The 15,033-nt window shown below is 39.6% G+C and overlaps 1 protein-coding gene across 5 annotated transcripts in view; it reads left to right on the top strand.

Annotated features, from left to right (window-relative positions):
- The window catches only part of AK9 (adenylate kinase 9), an 87,895-nt gene that overhangs the window by 29,948 nt on the left and 42,914 nt on the right, over window positions 1–15,033 (top strand). For all 5 annotated transcript variants that reach the window (XR_011557404.1, XM_070733332.1, XM_070733331.1 and 2 more), the window contains 8 exons: window positions 1,029–1,139; window positions 2,106–2,257; window positions 5,685–5,841; window positions 7,098–7,212; window positions 10,860–10,915; window positions 11,628–11,723; window positions 12,874–12,951; window positions 13,375–13,452. Coding sequence is in view for 4 of the 5 variants with exons in the window: in XM_070733332.1 (XP_070589433.1) it covers window positions 1,029–1,139; window positions 2,106–2,257; window positions 5,685–5,841; window positions 7,098–7,212; window positions 10,860–10,915; window positions 11,628–11,723; window positions 12,874–12,951; window positions 13,375–13,452 (843 nt within the window). In the remaining variant the exon portion in view is untranslated. The remainder of the gene's footprint in view (window positions 1–1,028; window positions 1,140–2,105; window positions 2,258–5,684; window positions 5,842–7,097; window positions 7,213–10,859; window positions 10,916–11,627; window positions 11,724–12,873; window positions 12,952–13,374; window positions 13,453–15,033) is intronic.

The raw sequence follows: 15,033 nt of genomic DNA, 5'->3' as shown, positions 1-15,033 counted from the left end.
TCTTCAGAGGGACTCAGGGTGACCCAGACGCGTGGGGTCACTCACAAACGCGAATCCTAGAAAGAAAACTTGGACACATTTCTCTCCGGGTGAAATGACACAGTTTGGGGCCGTGCACTTCCTTTTATTGGGGGGAATATGCAAATTGGGTAAGGTTATACGTATATGTCAAGTGGTATACAAACATCCAATAACATAACTCTTAAGATATGACACAACTTCCGAGTCCTTCCTATCTACATATGGCACGTAACTAGTTTCTACTGAACAAATGTCTCTCATGGCCAATTTCCTGGGACCTTTGTTGTGAATACGGCTATCTCCTGTTTACCACAAAGCAAGGTCTTTTATCGCTGCCTTCGTCCTGTTTATCCTAGGAAATGTAAATATGCACCCTTTTATCACACAGTTCTCATCCTGCTGACCCATTCTTGTTATTCAAGGGGAGCTGCCATGAACCGCTTTATGGCCAGTCACTTCCTCAAGCAGATTTTACCAGAAATGCAGATTTACTTTGTGACCTTTATGTACAGTCCTGTTCTGGCTAATGAAGTCGGTGTGTATGAGGCATTTATGTCAGAAGTCCAGATATCAAATCCTATCCTAACATTATATGGCAGCTACACGATTATTAAGCCTTGTTCCTACATATCAAATTTTAAAGATCCATTAGTGTTGTTTTTAATTACACCAGGATAATCAAATAGAGCTATAAGCTGTTTCCATGCAGATTCTTGGCATAAACGTTACTTACTATGTTGATGTCAATCCCAATAAATTATTTTCTTTCTTTTTTTAATTAAAATATAATCTTTATTGAAAATAAATAGAGAAAAGAAAAAACAAAGATATATACATATGTACAGTGCTATATTAATGTAGTTTACAATAATATATTGTAAATTATTTTCGGTGGCAGTCTAACCAAAATCAAAGAAACCACATTCTGATTTAGAGTACTGTGTGAACCAATCATGTGAGTCCACAGAAACACATCTGCATGACTCAATGTATTTTATTTCTCTTAGCTCCTGATCTAGAGGACAGTATTATCAAACAAGGGAGCACAATAAAAGATGAGGAGGAGGCTGAAGAAATGTCTCCAACCCAGTCTCCAACCCAATCTTCAGAACAAATAGGTATGATTGATTGATTGATTGATTGATTGATTGGTTGGTTGGTTGGTTTGGTTTGGTTTTTATGCCACCCTTCACCTTAGACTCAGGGCAGCTTACAACATGTTAGCAATAGCACTTTTTATCAGAGCCAGCATATTGCCCCCACAATCCGGGTCCTCATTTTACCCACCTCGGAGGGATGGAAGGCCGAGTCAACCTTGAGCTGGTGATGAGATTTGAACAGCTGACCTACAGATCTACAGTCAGCTTCAGTGGCCTGCAATACAGCACTCTATCTGCTTCACCACCCCGGCTCTTATGGATAGAATGTGAAAATTAGGCAGAGATAATGATGGTTTTGTGAACAAAAACATAAATTAAGCCACAAAACAATGTAAAGTGTAAGAAAAATGCTCAGATTGACTCTGCCCTAATTCACTAGAGCAAGTGTCAGCAACCCACAGCTCCAGACCCACATGAGGCTCTTTCATCCTTCTGCTGCAGCTCCCTGTCACCCTGTTGTAGCAGACAGATGAAAGAGGTGAGGCAGCAGTGGTCATGGCCAGAGCCTTAGTGTGGGAATGAAGCATCCCTATACTTCTGCCTTTGTTGTGGAATTTGCTTTTGCCACCAGCAAAGAGGGCTGGGAGAGAACGGCAGGGGCAGATCTTGTAGGGTGGGGTCCATCCCCAAACCTGGCCTCCCTCCTCCCTCATTGGGGCCAAGAGAAAGAAGGGACCCATTTCCACACTTCCAGTAGGCCCTGTAGGCTCCTTTATCGTCCTCTCCAGGCTCCGGAGGCATTCAGAAAATTATTCAGAAGTTCACGCAATCCTTCCGTTCCGATTTGGAAAAATAGGCCCTTTTATTCCACTAATTCCACTAATGGAAACTTCCATTCCTCGTAGTAATGTTAACAGGATTTTTTTTAGAGTTTACTATATTTTGGGATACTTACACATGGATTTTTATCTATATAATAAACAGATATCTCAACAATACAAACAGAGTCGGAGATCCCTCTTGACCATCCAGATATCCAAGAAGCAGTGCAGAGCGCTGTAGAAGCTGCAATGCAGTCTCCCATTATTCTGCCACCAGATATATATGCAGAAGTATTAGAAGAAGCCATTGAAGAGGTAAAAGCACCAGTATCAAATGAAAGGCATGCATGATAGAAAGATCTTTCTATAACCAATTTGGTATTTAATGTATTTAAAATTATGTAAATCATTAAATGTTATAAGGAAGATTACAGATTAGTTTAAATATAAATTCTAGTGGTTCCATACAGAGAATAATTTTACTAAGGAATAGAAACTATCAATCTGGATATGCCATTAGAAAATTAGACCTGTTAAAATGCCCTAAACTACTGCTTTCCCATGGTCTCAGAATATCCTTTAAAAATTCTTTATTTATTTGTTCCCCATTACTCATTTTTAGAATGCTCCTCTCTTGTTTTATATATTATATATTTTATGCCCGAAGACTTTTTGTATTTTGTAATGTCCTTTTCTTATAAGGGATTTTTTTGGACCAATATAGAAGAAAGTTGCTAATAAAAGTGCTTGGACTTCTCTAGGACTTCTAAAGAGAACCAATTTTGTATAGTGATTAAAGCATTAGGCTTAAAACTAGGAGACTGTGCTATATAATCATGCCATAGGCATAAAGACAGCTGGGTAACCTTGATCCAGTCACCTTTTTTTGGTCCTAGAAAAGAGGCAATAGCAAACCATTTTTGAAAAATCTTGCCAAGAAAACTGAAGAGACTTGTTCAGGCAGATTCCAAGAATCAGACAAGTTTGAACAATTTCTAAACAAAATCTCTAATAAAAAACATTAAAATCTCTTATAATCACTATGGTATACTAGGGATCGGCAGTTTTCATTGTAAATCTGATGCATCTCACGTCCTACTTTCTGTTTTTAAATCTCTATGGCAGGGGTGTCAAACTTAAAGCCCAAGTGCCTAACTTGGCCCATTGGGTACTTAGATCTGGCTCGCAGGGTCACTTTGGAAACAGTAAAGGACAGACTTCTTCTGCCTGTCAGGGTTCCAGATAGTATCAGAAATTAAATCGAGTCCAAGGCAAACTATTCTTTAAAGTTCCAATTTATTTATAGAGCCATGTTGGTATGTCTGGAAGAAACCCGAATCTGAAGTCCCTAGGGTTCTTCACCCAGTTGAAAGTTCAAGCCCTTGTACCCACACCCCCAAGTCCATCACGCTGACCAATCTTCAACTGCCACCCTGGCAAGAATCCACCTGTCTCCTTCTATGCAGGTGTAGAAGTGCGAAGACACATAGACGATCTTGACTATCTTCAAAGAATTTGTCATGGCAAATTCATGTAATTCCCCCTCCCAAATTCCCACAGTAAAGAATGCCCATTAAAATACTATAAAGTGTGATAGACCAAAGACCCCAACTAAAATGGCTTTGGCTTGACTCTGCCAGTGAAAACAGAGCTTGGGAGGGCTGCCCTCCTGAGCTATGTTTTCGCTGGCAGAGGGTTGCAGAAGCCATGGAAGTCGAAAACAAGTTCGGGAGCTTGTTTTCACTGGCAGAGCGCTCAGGCTGCCACAGGTACCCTCAATATGATGTTGAGCTGGCCACATCCACCCCGACCCCCCAAGGTCAAACACAACCCTGATGAGGCCTTCAATGAAATTGAGTTTGATACCCCTAGTCTGTGGAATCTGCTTTTCATTTGCAGCACTTCTCAAAATGAAAGTAATTCTCACTCCAGTGTTTCCAATTATGCTGGTCCTCAAATGTCACTTCCTTGGCATGCTATTGACCACAAAGAGAAAAAAATCTATGAGGATGCTGTAGTCCTATATGCATTGCTTTTGCAACTTATAAAAATATTGTCCATAAAGATGAAATGGTTTGAGTGTTCCAAACATCAACCATATGATTCATACAATGTTCCGTGCAGAATTCAACATAATGCTGTATTGCTTCATCTTTCTTTATTACAAAACTATAATCTTCACATGAAATGTTATATTTGTATTAATTAAAGGGTTTGTGCTTTCAATTCATATCTATTTTATTGCTCTGAAGAGATTCTGATAGGCAGAGTGGTGTTAAGGTAGAAGAAAACCTCACTAAACATGACAAAGATTACTCTTGAACAAACTAATATAGACTTTCACTGTTAATTGCCCACTCTAGATTTCTGCTTCTTCTACTCCCAGCACCAGAAGGATAGTTGATATTAGGGTTAATTAAAAAGTATCATCGAAAGAAAAATGAAAAGGCCATTTATTTAAATTTTCCAATTTTAATAATCAGAAAGCAAAAAAGAGAAAGAAGGGGTGGAGAGGTAGGACGGTTAAGTTTTGCAAAGCCAGTAAATTCTAGAAATCTTCTTGGGACAGTCCCATGAAAAGCATAGAACTACAACCATTTGATGATGATGTTCATCTATGGTGTTCGAAGAAGACCTTGATATCTAGCCCCTTCCTCTTACTATAGAGGTGAGTAGTGTGGTCCTAAAGAGGGCTGCTCAGTCACTCAGGTAGATGCCGAATTCAGCTGTTGCTTTGGTCAGCAAGAAGATGACTATTTGACCTGAGTCACTTGCATGCAGGTTCACAGCTACAGTTTCCAGTGTATCCACACCTGCTGCTTCGTCGCTTGCCCCCCGCCACAGGACTTTTTATGGGAATTGGGGAGATATCAAGACTTGCACATGAATTTAGATTAAAGTGAGGGAGAAGTGCACATAGTCAGACTCACTCTCTCTTCCTAGATTTCATCTTGCTCCAATAGTAGGATAAGAGTTGAGGCAGTTGGAGATGGGCTGGACATAGTGGTTGACCAGGGCATCTTTCGTGTCTTGCTATGCTCTTAGCATACCACATCGCTTGCAGAAACCGCCTTCATGACCGTAGTCCTATTCTAGTAGATTTCATCCACTCAGTCCGCCAGAATCTGTCTTCACATGCACACCCTGGGCAACAGTTTCGACCCACTGGCCAAACCAGGTTTAGAGTAGCCGTTGAGTCATTGACCTTCAGTGAGATTGGGACTAACCATTTCATAATCATTTAACAGAATAACAAAATAACGTAGTTGGAAGGAACATGAAAGTCTTTTATTCCAAAACCCTGCTCAGTCAAGAAACCCTATTTACAGCACTGGCATTTTTTCAGAAGGGGTTAGACAATCATTTTTCTGAAGTGATATAGATTTTCCTGTCTGAGGATTGGACTGGAAGACCTCCAAGGTCCCTTCCAACTCCATTATTCTGTTATCTGGAAAAAAAAACCCCGAGTCTTTAGAATAACAGAGTTATTGTAGAGTTCAAAGAAAAGATTTTGTCCAGCAAGTGCAAATTGTCATAATTTTGTAACTGTCTCTCTCTGATAGGTAACATACTTTTAAATGAATTAGCTCATTGCAATAGTTGATTAAAATTCTATTGCTGGGGGGCGGGGATCATGCAAGCCAATCAACTGAACTCAAAAATGTGTCTTTATTCTAAAGAATGTGTTTGTCATTCTGCACATTCAACCATTTAATATGCTCATTGCACTCCTTTATTTCAGGTACAGAAGGCAAATGCAAGCAGATATCCTGGAGCTGCACAAAAAGGAGGATGGGTAGTGGATAATTTCCCTCCACAAATAGAACATTGGGTTGCTTTGATAGAAAGAGGACTCCTACCTGATACTGTGATTTGTTTGAAGAATGTTGAACAAAATGGTTAGTGAATATTTAGACATGAATATATAAAATGAATGTCACGTAAGAAACAATCATCATAGCGGGTTACATTTTCTTTTCTTTCTTTTTTTTGAAAAAAGTTTGTTAGGTATTTACAGTAAAATCACACAACAGCAATACATATAATACAACAATACATACACAAAGATTTAGATAGAGAAAAAAGAGAGAGAAAGAAAGAAAGAAAGAGAGAGAAAGAAAGAAAGTAAGAAAGAGAAAATAAAGCACTCTGCTTTATATATTACATATTTGATATCGTTATTTACAATTGAACTACTCTAAGAGTAGTGAATTTGGTGTGCAGCTTAAGTCTGATCCATAAAGGAAAATCTTCCTTTTGCTACTTTGTTATACATCGGTTACATAAGTACATTTCCAATTCTTCATATCATTTTGTCAATCATATATCCTTCCTGTTTCAATGGTATAATGGTGCTATGGTATATTGATATAGTATTTGAGTTTATTTCTTTTGAATTTAGTATTGGGGTTCCTAATTTTGACTTAGATTAGTTAAATTTTTATTCTAATTTGTTTTTGGCAACCCAGATATACCACCTGTCCCAGCTTTTATGGAAGTCTTCCATGTCCTTATTTTGCAATTCATAGGTCAATTTTGTCATTTCAACTACCTGGTACACTTTAGTTATCACATTGTAGATTGTGGGTGTGAGTTCCTCCTTCCAACTTTGAGCATACGTAATTCTGGGTAGCGGGTTACATTTTCAACATGTTCTTTCTCCCAGCTGTGGAATTTGATCTCTAAAAATGTGGATGCTGTTGTTGGATTCCAATTCCCATAAGCCTCATCCAGTATCACCAATCAGAAGTTAGGGAACCAGAAGCCTGACCATAGCTAGAGATTCAATCCCTGCTTTAGAGATTTCTCAGTTTCAACTTGCAAATAACATAGAAAAGAACTGTACACACAGATAATTGTTATTTCAATCCTACCATTACTATATTCTACTTTACCACCAGTTTAATTCCTTGTTTAGTGCATATTTTCATTAAAGTGAGTGATTAATAGTGATATACTATTTATTTCCTTCAGCTGCTCAATTAATTTTATTCAGCTATTGAAAGACCTTTGATTTTTTAAAACATTTAAAGCCATTGCCTAAAGAATGTTGTCTAATGCACTTAATTATTAAGATCTGTTTAAAAAAGTTGTATAGTTTCTGAGATGTGGTACCCGGCCCTTTTCTGTTGTATTGTTTTCTATTATATTGCAGGACAGCTGCTACTGCATAGACTGTATATAGCAAATAAAGACGAAATTGATGGTCAGATTATGCAAAGGCTAATAGATGATGCTTTGAAAAAGAAACAAGAGGAAGAAGAAGCAAAGCAAGTATTAGGAGAGGGGAGGGCAAGATAGACATTTACTTAAAACAGACTACAGTAATCCCTCGCTACTTCGCGGTTCATCTTTCATGGATTCGCTACTTAACGGGTTTTCAAAGGGGGCTGAAATCCATTAAATCCATTGAAAATTTTAAATCCACTAAAATTCATAAAATTCTTCTACAGTACTACTGTACTCTATTAAAGAAACTGGTAGGATATCACATGTAGTTCCAGCTGAGAAATATTATAGAATGACTGTTTAATGCAATGGGTGGGTTTTAAAAGTCTGAATACTCGTTAAATACATAAAATATATATTTCCTCTACTTCACGGAAATTCGTTTTTCGCGGGTGGTCTCGGAACGCATCCCCCGCGAAAAACGAGGGATTACTGTTCTAGGAAAGTTGGTCTACATTTTAAAAAACACCTGGTATTCCTTGACAAACAAGTAAACAAATTGCTAAAAATCCCAATCCAGATTTAGCTATTTTATTTTTACCGAAATGTGTATAACCTATTAGATTATGGGCAGACCAATATGGCTTTTTATTTAGAATAATTTATATTCAGGAAGATTGCACTTCATTTTCATTCATGTTATATTATCATTTGAATTGTCTGAATTCTACTTCAAAAAATGGTGCCTCGAACCAAGCCTAACAAAAATAGAAGTAGCCATATTCCACCTCAGCAATAGGTAAACAAATTACCATCCTTTGGTGAAGTACTGGAACTGTATTTTACAAAGTAATAACTCTCCAAAGTACTTGGGGTAACATTGGGCAGATCATTAACCTTCTAATGACACCAGGAAAAAACAGCTGCAAATTTGAAAAGCCACAAAAATTTACTGAACAGACTGGTTGGAATATCCTGCAATGCTGATGCTAATACCCTATGAACGACAGCCTTGGCTTTATCTATGGAGATTCTCAGTCATCCAGATCATGGCTGTCCCAAAGGTGCTTTTTCAAGAGGCAACTGGATTTTCTGGTTATTCTTTGAAGACATTTCCCTTCTCAATCAAGAAGCTTCTTCAGCTCAGGAAGCTTCTTGAAAGAGAAGTAAAACATCTTCAAAGAAAAATCAGAAAATCCAGTTGCCTCTTGAAAAAAGCACCTTTGAAACAGCCTTGGTTTTGGTTTATTCCATAGCTAAATATTGTGCCAGCATGTGGCTTAACAGTGGTTAATGTCCAATTCTGCCAGTCAAATGTGCAGGGGTGAAATATTACTGGTTCAGGCCGGTTTGCCCTAACCTTTAGTAACAAATACTTCTGGTTCTCTGACCCAGTAGTAATTTTTAAAAAAATAGTGGTGCAGCTGATTGTCACAGCTGAGGAATCTTTTTTTCCCACTTAAAGCATTTTTAAAAAACTACTTTTCACTGGAATTGTGATTCTGTGAGGTTCCCGCTTTGTTGCAGGGGCCATTTTGTGTGAAATCCAGCTGCTTCTACAGTTGTGTAGGAGTCATGTAGCTTTTGTGTTATTTTTTTGTAAAGTGTGAAAGTTGATTTTTTAGCTCTTTGCGGCTCTGTGAGGTTCCTGCTTGTTGTAGCAGGGGCCATTTGTGTGTAAGTCAGTTGTGTAGGAGTCAGTTGTGTGATTTTTGTGTGATTTTCATGCAAAGTGTGATAGTTCTTTTTTGAGCTCTCTATGACTCTGAGGTTTCAGGGACCATTTTGTGTGAAGTCAACTGCTTTTGCGTTGCGTGTGAGTCAGTTGTGTGACTTTTGTGTTGTTCATATGTGAAATGTGGTTTTTGAGCTCACCTGGTCACATGACCATGACCACCAAGCCATATTCGCACAATCACATGAAAACCAAGCCACTCCCACTAAACCATGCTCACCAGGCCATGCCCATAAAACTGATAGGTAAAATTTTTAGATTTCATCACTTTAAATGTGTATCATCTCTGGCACATTGCATCCCATTCCTGTGCACTGGTAACCAGTACTTAGCAATATTATACCACCCCACATGAAAAGACAAGCTCTCATTCGGCTATGGTCAAGGATGCTGAACTACAAGTCTCTCCTTATTTACCAGGACAATGCACAGCCTGTCACAAGATTGAAATCTCATAGGCCAGTTTGGAAAACAGCTATTCAATTAACATCTACCCAATCTAACCCTAAGAATGCCTGGAGAGAGGAATGGTCCAAGGTACCTTCTTGTGGCCTGACCATTAGTGATCCCTCTATCAAACCATCTGCTTTTGACTTGCCTCGCATTGTCTGGTTGAAATTGAACAGAATTAGGTGTGATACTGGAAGAATTGCCTCTGCCCTGTAGCAGTGGCATTGGTAAGATTGTTGCAATTGTGATGCTGATATGGGGCAAGATTTCCCACAGCGTGTGTTCTCTTGTTCCCTAGAACAGTGTTTCCCAACCAGTGTGCTGCGAGACATGGTCAGGTGTGCCGCGAAGAAGGAAGCTCAGCTTCTGGTCTCGCAACTTTTTGCTGAGAGTGCGAAGAGCAAAAAGTTGTGAGACCGGAAACTGAGCTTCCTTCTTTGCACCTTCCAAGTTTTCCGGCAGCTGCAGCGCCCAACTGGAGCTTCCCTGGCGGCGGCAGCAGGTGAGCTTTGGGGCCTGGTGTGAGGGCGGCGGCAGCAGCGGCACCGGGCAGTAGCCGCTGAGCGGCGGCAGGGTAGCCAGCTGCGAGCCAGAACTCCAGGACAGAGGCACCGACGGTGGCGGCTGGACATGTTGCTGTACGCCGTACATGCTGGCATTGTGTGGCTGGCACTTGCCTGCTGGCTGGGCCAGGACGGAGGCTCCAGCTCCACACACATGCCCAGCACAACGCCAGCATGTACGGCGTCTAGCAACACATCCAGCCGCCACCATTGGTGCCTCCGTTCCGGAGCTCCACCTCACAGCTGACCACCCTGCTGCCGCCCCATGGCTACTGCCCAGTGCCGCTGCTGCGGCGTGGTGTACGAGAAAGAGAGAAAGAAAGAAAGAGAGAGATAGCAAGAGAAAGAAAGAGATAGCAAGAGAGAGAGAAAGAGATAGGGAGAGAAAGAGAGAGAAAGCAAAAAAGAGAGAGAGAGAAAGAGAGAGATAGCAAGAAAGAGAGATAGGGGGGAGAGAAAGAGAGAGAAAGACAGCAAGAGAGAGAGAGAGAGAAAGCAAGAGAGAGAGGGAGAGAAAGAGGGGGAAGGAGGGTGAGGGAAAGACAAAGAGGGAGGGAAGGAGGGGGAAAGAAAGAGCAAAAAAGAGAGGAAAGAAGGGAGAAACAGAGGGATGGAGAGAGAGAAGGAAAGAAAGAGGAAGGAAGGAAGAGAGAGAAAGAGGGAGAGAGAGAGAAATAGAGCAAAAGGGAGGAAGAGATAATTTTTTTGTCCAAACTTTGTTTAGCCACCCCCCCCCACCCCGCTCAATGTACCCCAAGATTTTGTAAATGTGCATAATGTGCCGCGGCTCAAAAAAGGTTGGGAAACACTGCCCTAGAAGAGCTGAATGAAGCAATGGCAATGGCCTGGATAGCTTAATTGGACATCAAGTTAGGCCACTGCCATATCCCCATAGAGGTTTTACTTATAATTACATGGGATGTGTACATATGTTTACTCTTCTGTCATGTTCTCAACTTACAGTAAATAAGTAAATAATTGCTTGAACTTCTAATTGCAGAAGAGAACTGCAAGAAATATTAAAACTGCAATCTCAGGAATCTGCTGAATTCAGAGGTAAGAAGTACAAGTGTGTATTTAGAATTGGGACCCGGATTGTGGGGGCAATAGCCTAGCTCTGTTAAAAAAAGTGCTATTGCTAACGTGTTGTTAGCCACCCTGAGTCTAAGGAGAAGGGCGGCATAAAAATCAAATAAATAAATAAATAAATTATTACAGGAATGAAGTTAATTTTGTGCCTATTAATCATATTGTTAAATTCACAAGCTCTATTAGACAAGGAAGAATTCAAATTTGGGGCATGACCCTATCCCTACTATTCATCATGCCTACCAAACTCATACAGTATATGAATAGGAACTGGAAGGCATCTGATGCACATCATAAAAGCATTAGGAGAAATTAAGCAAATGAATGGCTTGGGCAAGAGCCTCATAGTAGTATCAGGAAATAAATTCCGCAGAGGTGAAGCCATCGATTTTTAGTGGCTAGCCCAAGCAAGTTCTGAAAATTGATGACTTCCGATTGATATTGAAGTAGTCCTTGAAATTCTAAATTGTGGAATCTAGCACTCTGCCTTTATTTGTAATTCTAGGATTCTTGTCATTGTATTTTATGTTTTTCTAAAGCGTAAATTGGGATCCAATTTTGGGTTGTCTGGTGACTTTCTAAACTGTTTATCTTGTTTATAGAACAGTAAAGTTCTACTGTAGCGTTCCAAAATTGCTTTATAAATGTTTCAATTTAAATGTTTTTCTTGTATTTATAGAAGATGCAGAATTAATGGAAGGTAGCTTTGGGGCTGAAAGAAGCCAACCAGAACAAACCATTTCTTCTGAATCTAAACAAAAAGAAACATCTGGAGGTTAGGATATCACAGATATTTATCTTTGTTTTCTGACAAACATCAAGTTGTTTTATTACATTATTGTGTCTGTAACTCTATATAGAAAATCTGAGGGCAGTAAAATATTTTTTTTACCATGTGTTATTTTTCCAATTTCTTGGACAATATTCTTATTACAAATAGTATTCTTCTGTCTATTAAGACATTCTTAAAGTATACTGCTCAAAAAATAAAGGGAACACTCAAATAACGCATCCTAGATCTGAATGAATGAAATTTTCTCATTGAATACTTTGTTCTGTACAAAGCTGAATGTGCAAAATTAGCATGTGAAATTGATTGTCAATCAGTGTTGCTTCCTAAGTGGACAGTTTGATTTCACAGAAGTTTGATTTACTTGGAGTTATATTGTGTTTAAGTGTTCCCTTTACTTTTTTGAGCAGTGTATAATTCTCATGTGGAAACATCCATTTCTGCACTGACTGAACTAAGATGCCACTTGAATCATGTTAGTAGACTAACACTAATACGTGAGTTATTCCTGCTGAGAGCCACATCTGGCCTGTAAAATTATATATCCCAATGACACAATTTAAGTATGTATTGGGCAGAATGATCACGAAGAAATTAAAATTTCACAGAAAGCACATATTAAAAAGATTATATTGACAAAGTTACTCTCCAATGATGCATTAATAATTTCCTTCCTAATTCACATTTAAAATTATAATTTTGTGACAAAATATGGAACCTGTGGGGATACTGCCAAGGCATTTAAAAAGCTAAAACCCGCTCTGAGGCCATGTTGTAAAGTCTGATACCGGTAGTAGCCATTCTAAAAAATAAAATTTGTCGTAAAGTTTTTTTTCCACATTACATAATGGAAAGATTGACTGTGAAAATCAGTTTACCTCCTTCTGTACCAGCTATTGACATTCAAGTCAAATTTGCATCACAGCAATTATACATCACAAATAACTTAATTAGCCTGCTGTCTCCCTTATTTGTATACTTTGCATTAACGTTATTCAATAGGTTTATTGTAATAATCTTCAATTCTGTATAACCTTATGGTTTCTTAGCATATTTTTAGCTTTACTATGATTATATGGATCAGGGGAAATCCATTTAATAAAAACCCTCAGTGTTTTTATATACCTGTTTACAGAAACAGTGGAATTTGTAGAGCAGACTGATGAAGCACAGGTATCTTCAGAATTCAAAGAACTTGAAGAATCTAAGACAGGTTAGATTTATATATATGTATATCTCAGTAATAGTTCATTAGAGGAGACAACTATTTTTATTTCTTTAATCTTATGTCAATGTTAGCGTTTTGTTTTGACTGTATTTTTCATATAAAATACAATGACCAGCTGTGATATGATGGCCTCATAAATCTATCACCACCACCAATATATCTATTAAATATCACCATTTACATTTCATTCTTTATTACCATCTAATTATGTATTTATTAGTTCTTCTTTGTAAAAAAAAAACCTTTTTACTGGCTTAATTGAATAAATTTTCATAAGCAAAGACTACAAAGTGAAAATCTGGAGAACATCAGAGAAACTGCTAATTTCCTATATATTTTAAAAGCTCTTAACAATTCAAATAGACTATGCAAAATTAAGTAATAACGTTTCTCCCCTGGTCTCTACAGAATCAACAGAACCCCTTGAAAGTGAAGAAAAATCTTTATCACAGTATGAACACCTGAAAAGTATGGCATCTGAACTAGGTTAGTGATTGACTGTGTCACTCATCCTGCCATGGGGTGGTCTGCATTGAATAACCCATAACTAATGGCTTTCTATAATCATTCCAATCAAAGGTGGTTCCTGCCAGTTTGGACCGGTTCTATAAAACCAATAGTGGAAATTTTAGCCCGCTCCTGAACCAGCTCTCTCGGCAGCACCATAGACTCCGCCATCTTGTTTTTTGCTTCTGAGCATGCGCAGAAACTGGGGTTTTAAACACTTGTGAGCATGTTTACTCGTGAGCATGGTGCTTTTCCTCTCCAACTTCTGTTAGAGAGAAGGAAGAGGAAGAGGCAAGCCTTTTTTTCTCTTTTCCCCATCCTGCTGCCACAAGGGCTTCGCGGCACAGAGGCTTCTTCTGTATTAATAACCATGTTTATACCTGTAGCTGTTATCCAATACGTGCTTCACAAAATAAATAAAAAATAAATAAATAAAAATAAATCTAAATGACTCATGGCATTTTGCAATGTGATAGCTCCAGAACATAACACATGCCCATATCTCGTAATCACTCCGTGGACTGCATTGGCTACTGATCTGTTTCCGGACACAATTCAGTGTTGGTTATGACCAATAAAGCCCTACAGGGCATACGACCAGACTATCTCCAAGGCCGCCTTCTGCCGCATGAATCCCAGCGACCGGTGAGGTCCCACAGAATTGGTCTCCTTAGGGTCCCGTCGGCCAAAAAATGTCGGCTGGCGGGACCTAGGGGAAGAACCTTCTCTGTGGGGGCCCCAGACCTCTGGAATCAGCTCCCCCCAGAGATTCGCACTGGATGGGAGTAGCCACCTCCCAAGGTTTGGGGAGGGAAGTGGGGCACATTAAAGAAACATAAAAGGGAAGTGGAATAGGTGGGTAGGAGAGATGCACATCTCGCAGTGGAGTGCAATTTTGGGGTGGCAGATGGGGGGAAGGTCTGAGAGATGTGCATCTTACCGAAGACTGGCAGCTCCAGGTTGTCTCTCAGCCGTTGCTTGCAAGGAAGAACCTTGCAACGTAAAGAAAAATTCTTGTGAGTGTCACAAGAAGTTTTACTTTACTTTGCAAGGTTTTTCCCTGCACGCAACAACAGAGCAACGTGACAGAGCTTCCAGTCTCTGCGTGTCTCACAGTGGGGCGCAATTTGGGGTAGCAGATGGGGCAGGAGGGCCACGATATATTCATCTTACCGGAGACTGTCAGCTCCAGACCTTGCAACTTTTTTTTTAATTAAAAAAAAACCCTGTCTCTCCAGCTGAGCTTGAAACTTTGCTTTGAGAAGGGACAGTCTGGCATTGTTCCCCCCGCCCCCTCCTCCCTAAGCAGCTGCATGAAGCCTGCAACTTTGGAGCAACTCCTGGCCCTTGCACAGTAAATAAAAACTTTTGCCAGTGCGAGAAGTTAATTGCCTCACAGTCACAAATTTTTCTTTACTGTGCAAAGGCTAGGAGTTGCTCCAAGGCTGCAGTTGCCCCCGGGGTGGAACCGCTGCCCGAATGCTCCCTCCTGAAGCAACCTTGGGAGTTTTCAAGCTCATCTGGAGACATTTTGGTGGGTGTGGCTAGGTGGTGAGTGTG

Source organism: Erythrolamprus reginae, chromosome 1 (assembly GCF_031021105.1).
Source record: "Erythrolamprus reginae isolate rEryReg1 chromosome 1, rEryReg1.hap1, whole genome shotgun sequence".
In the NCBI taxonomy this organism is placed as follows: Eukaryota; Metazoa; Chordata; class Lepidosauria; order Squamata; family Dipsadidae; genus Erythrolamprus; species Erythrolamprus reginae.
This window is presented reverse-complemented; position numbering and strand designations above follow the sequence as displayed.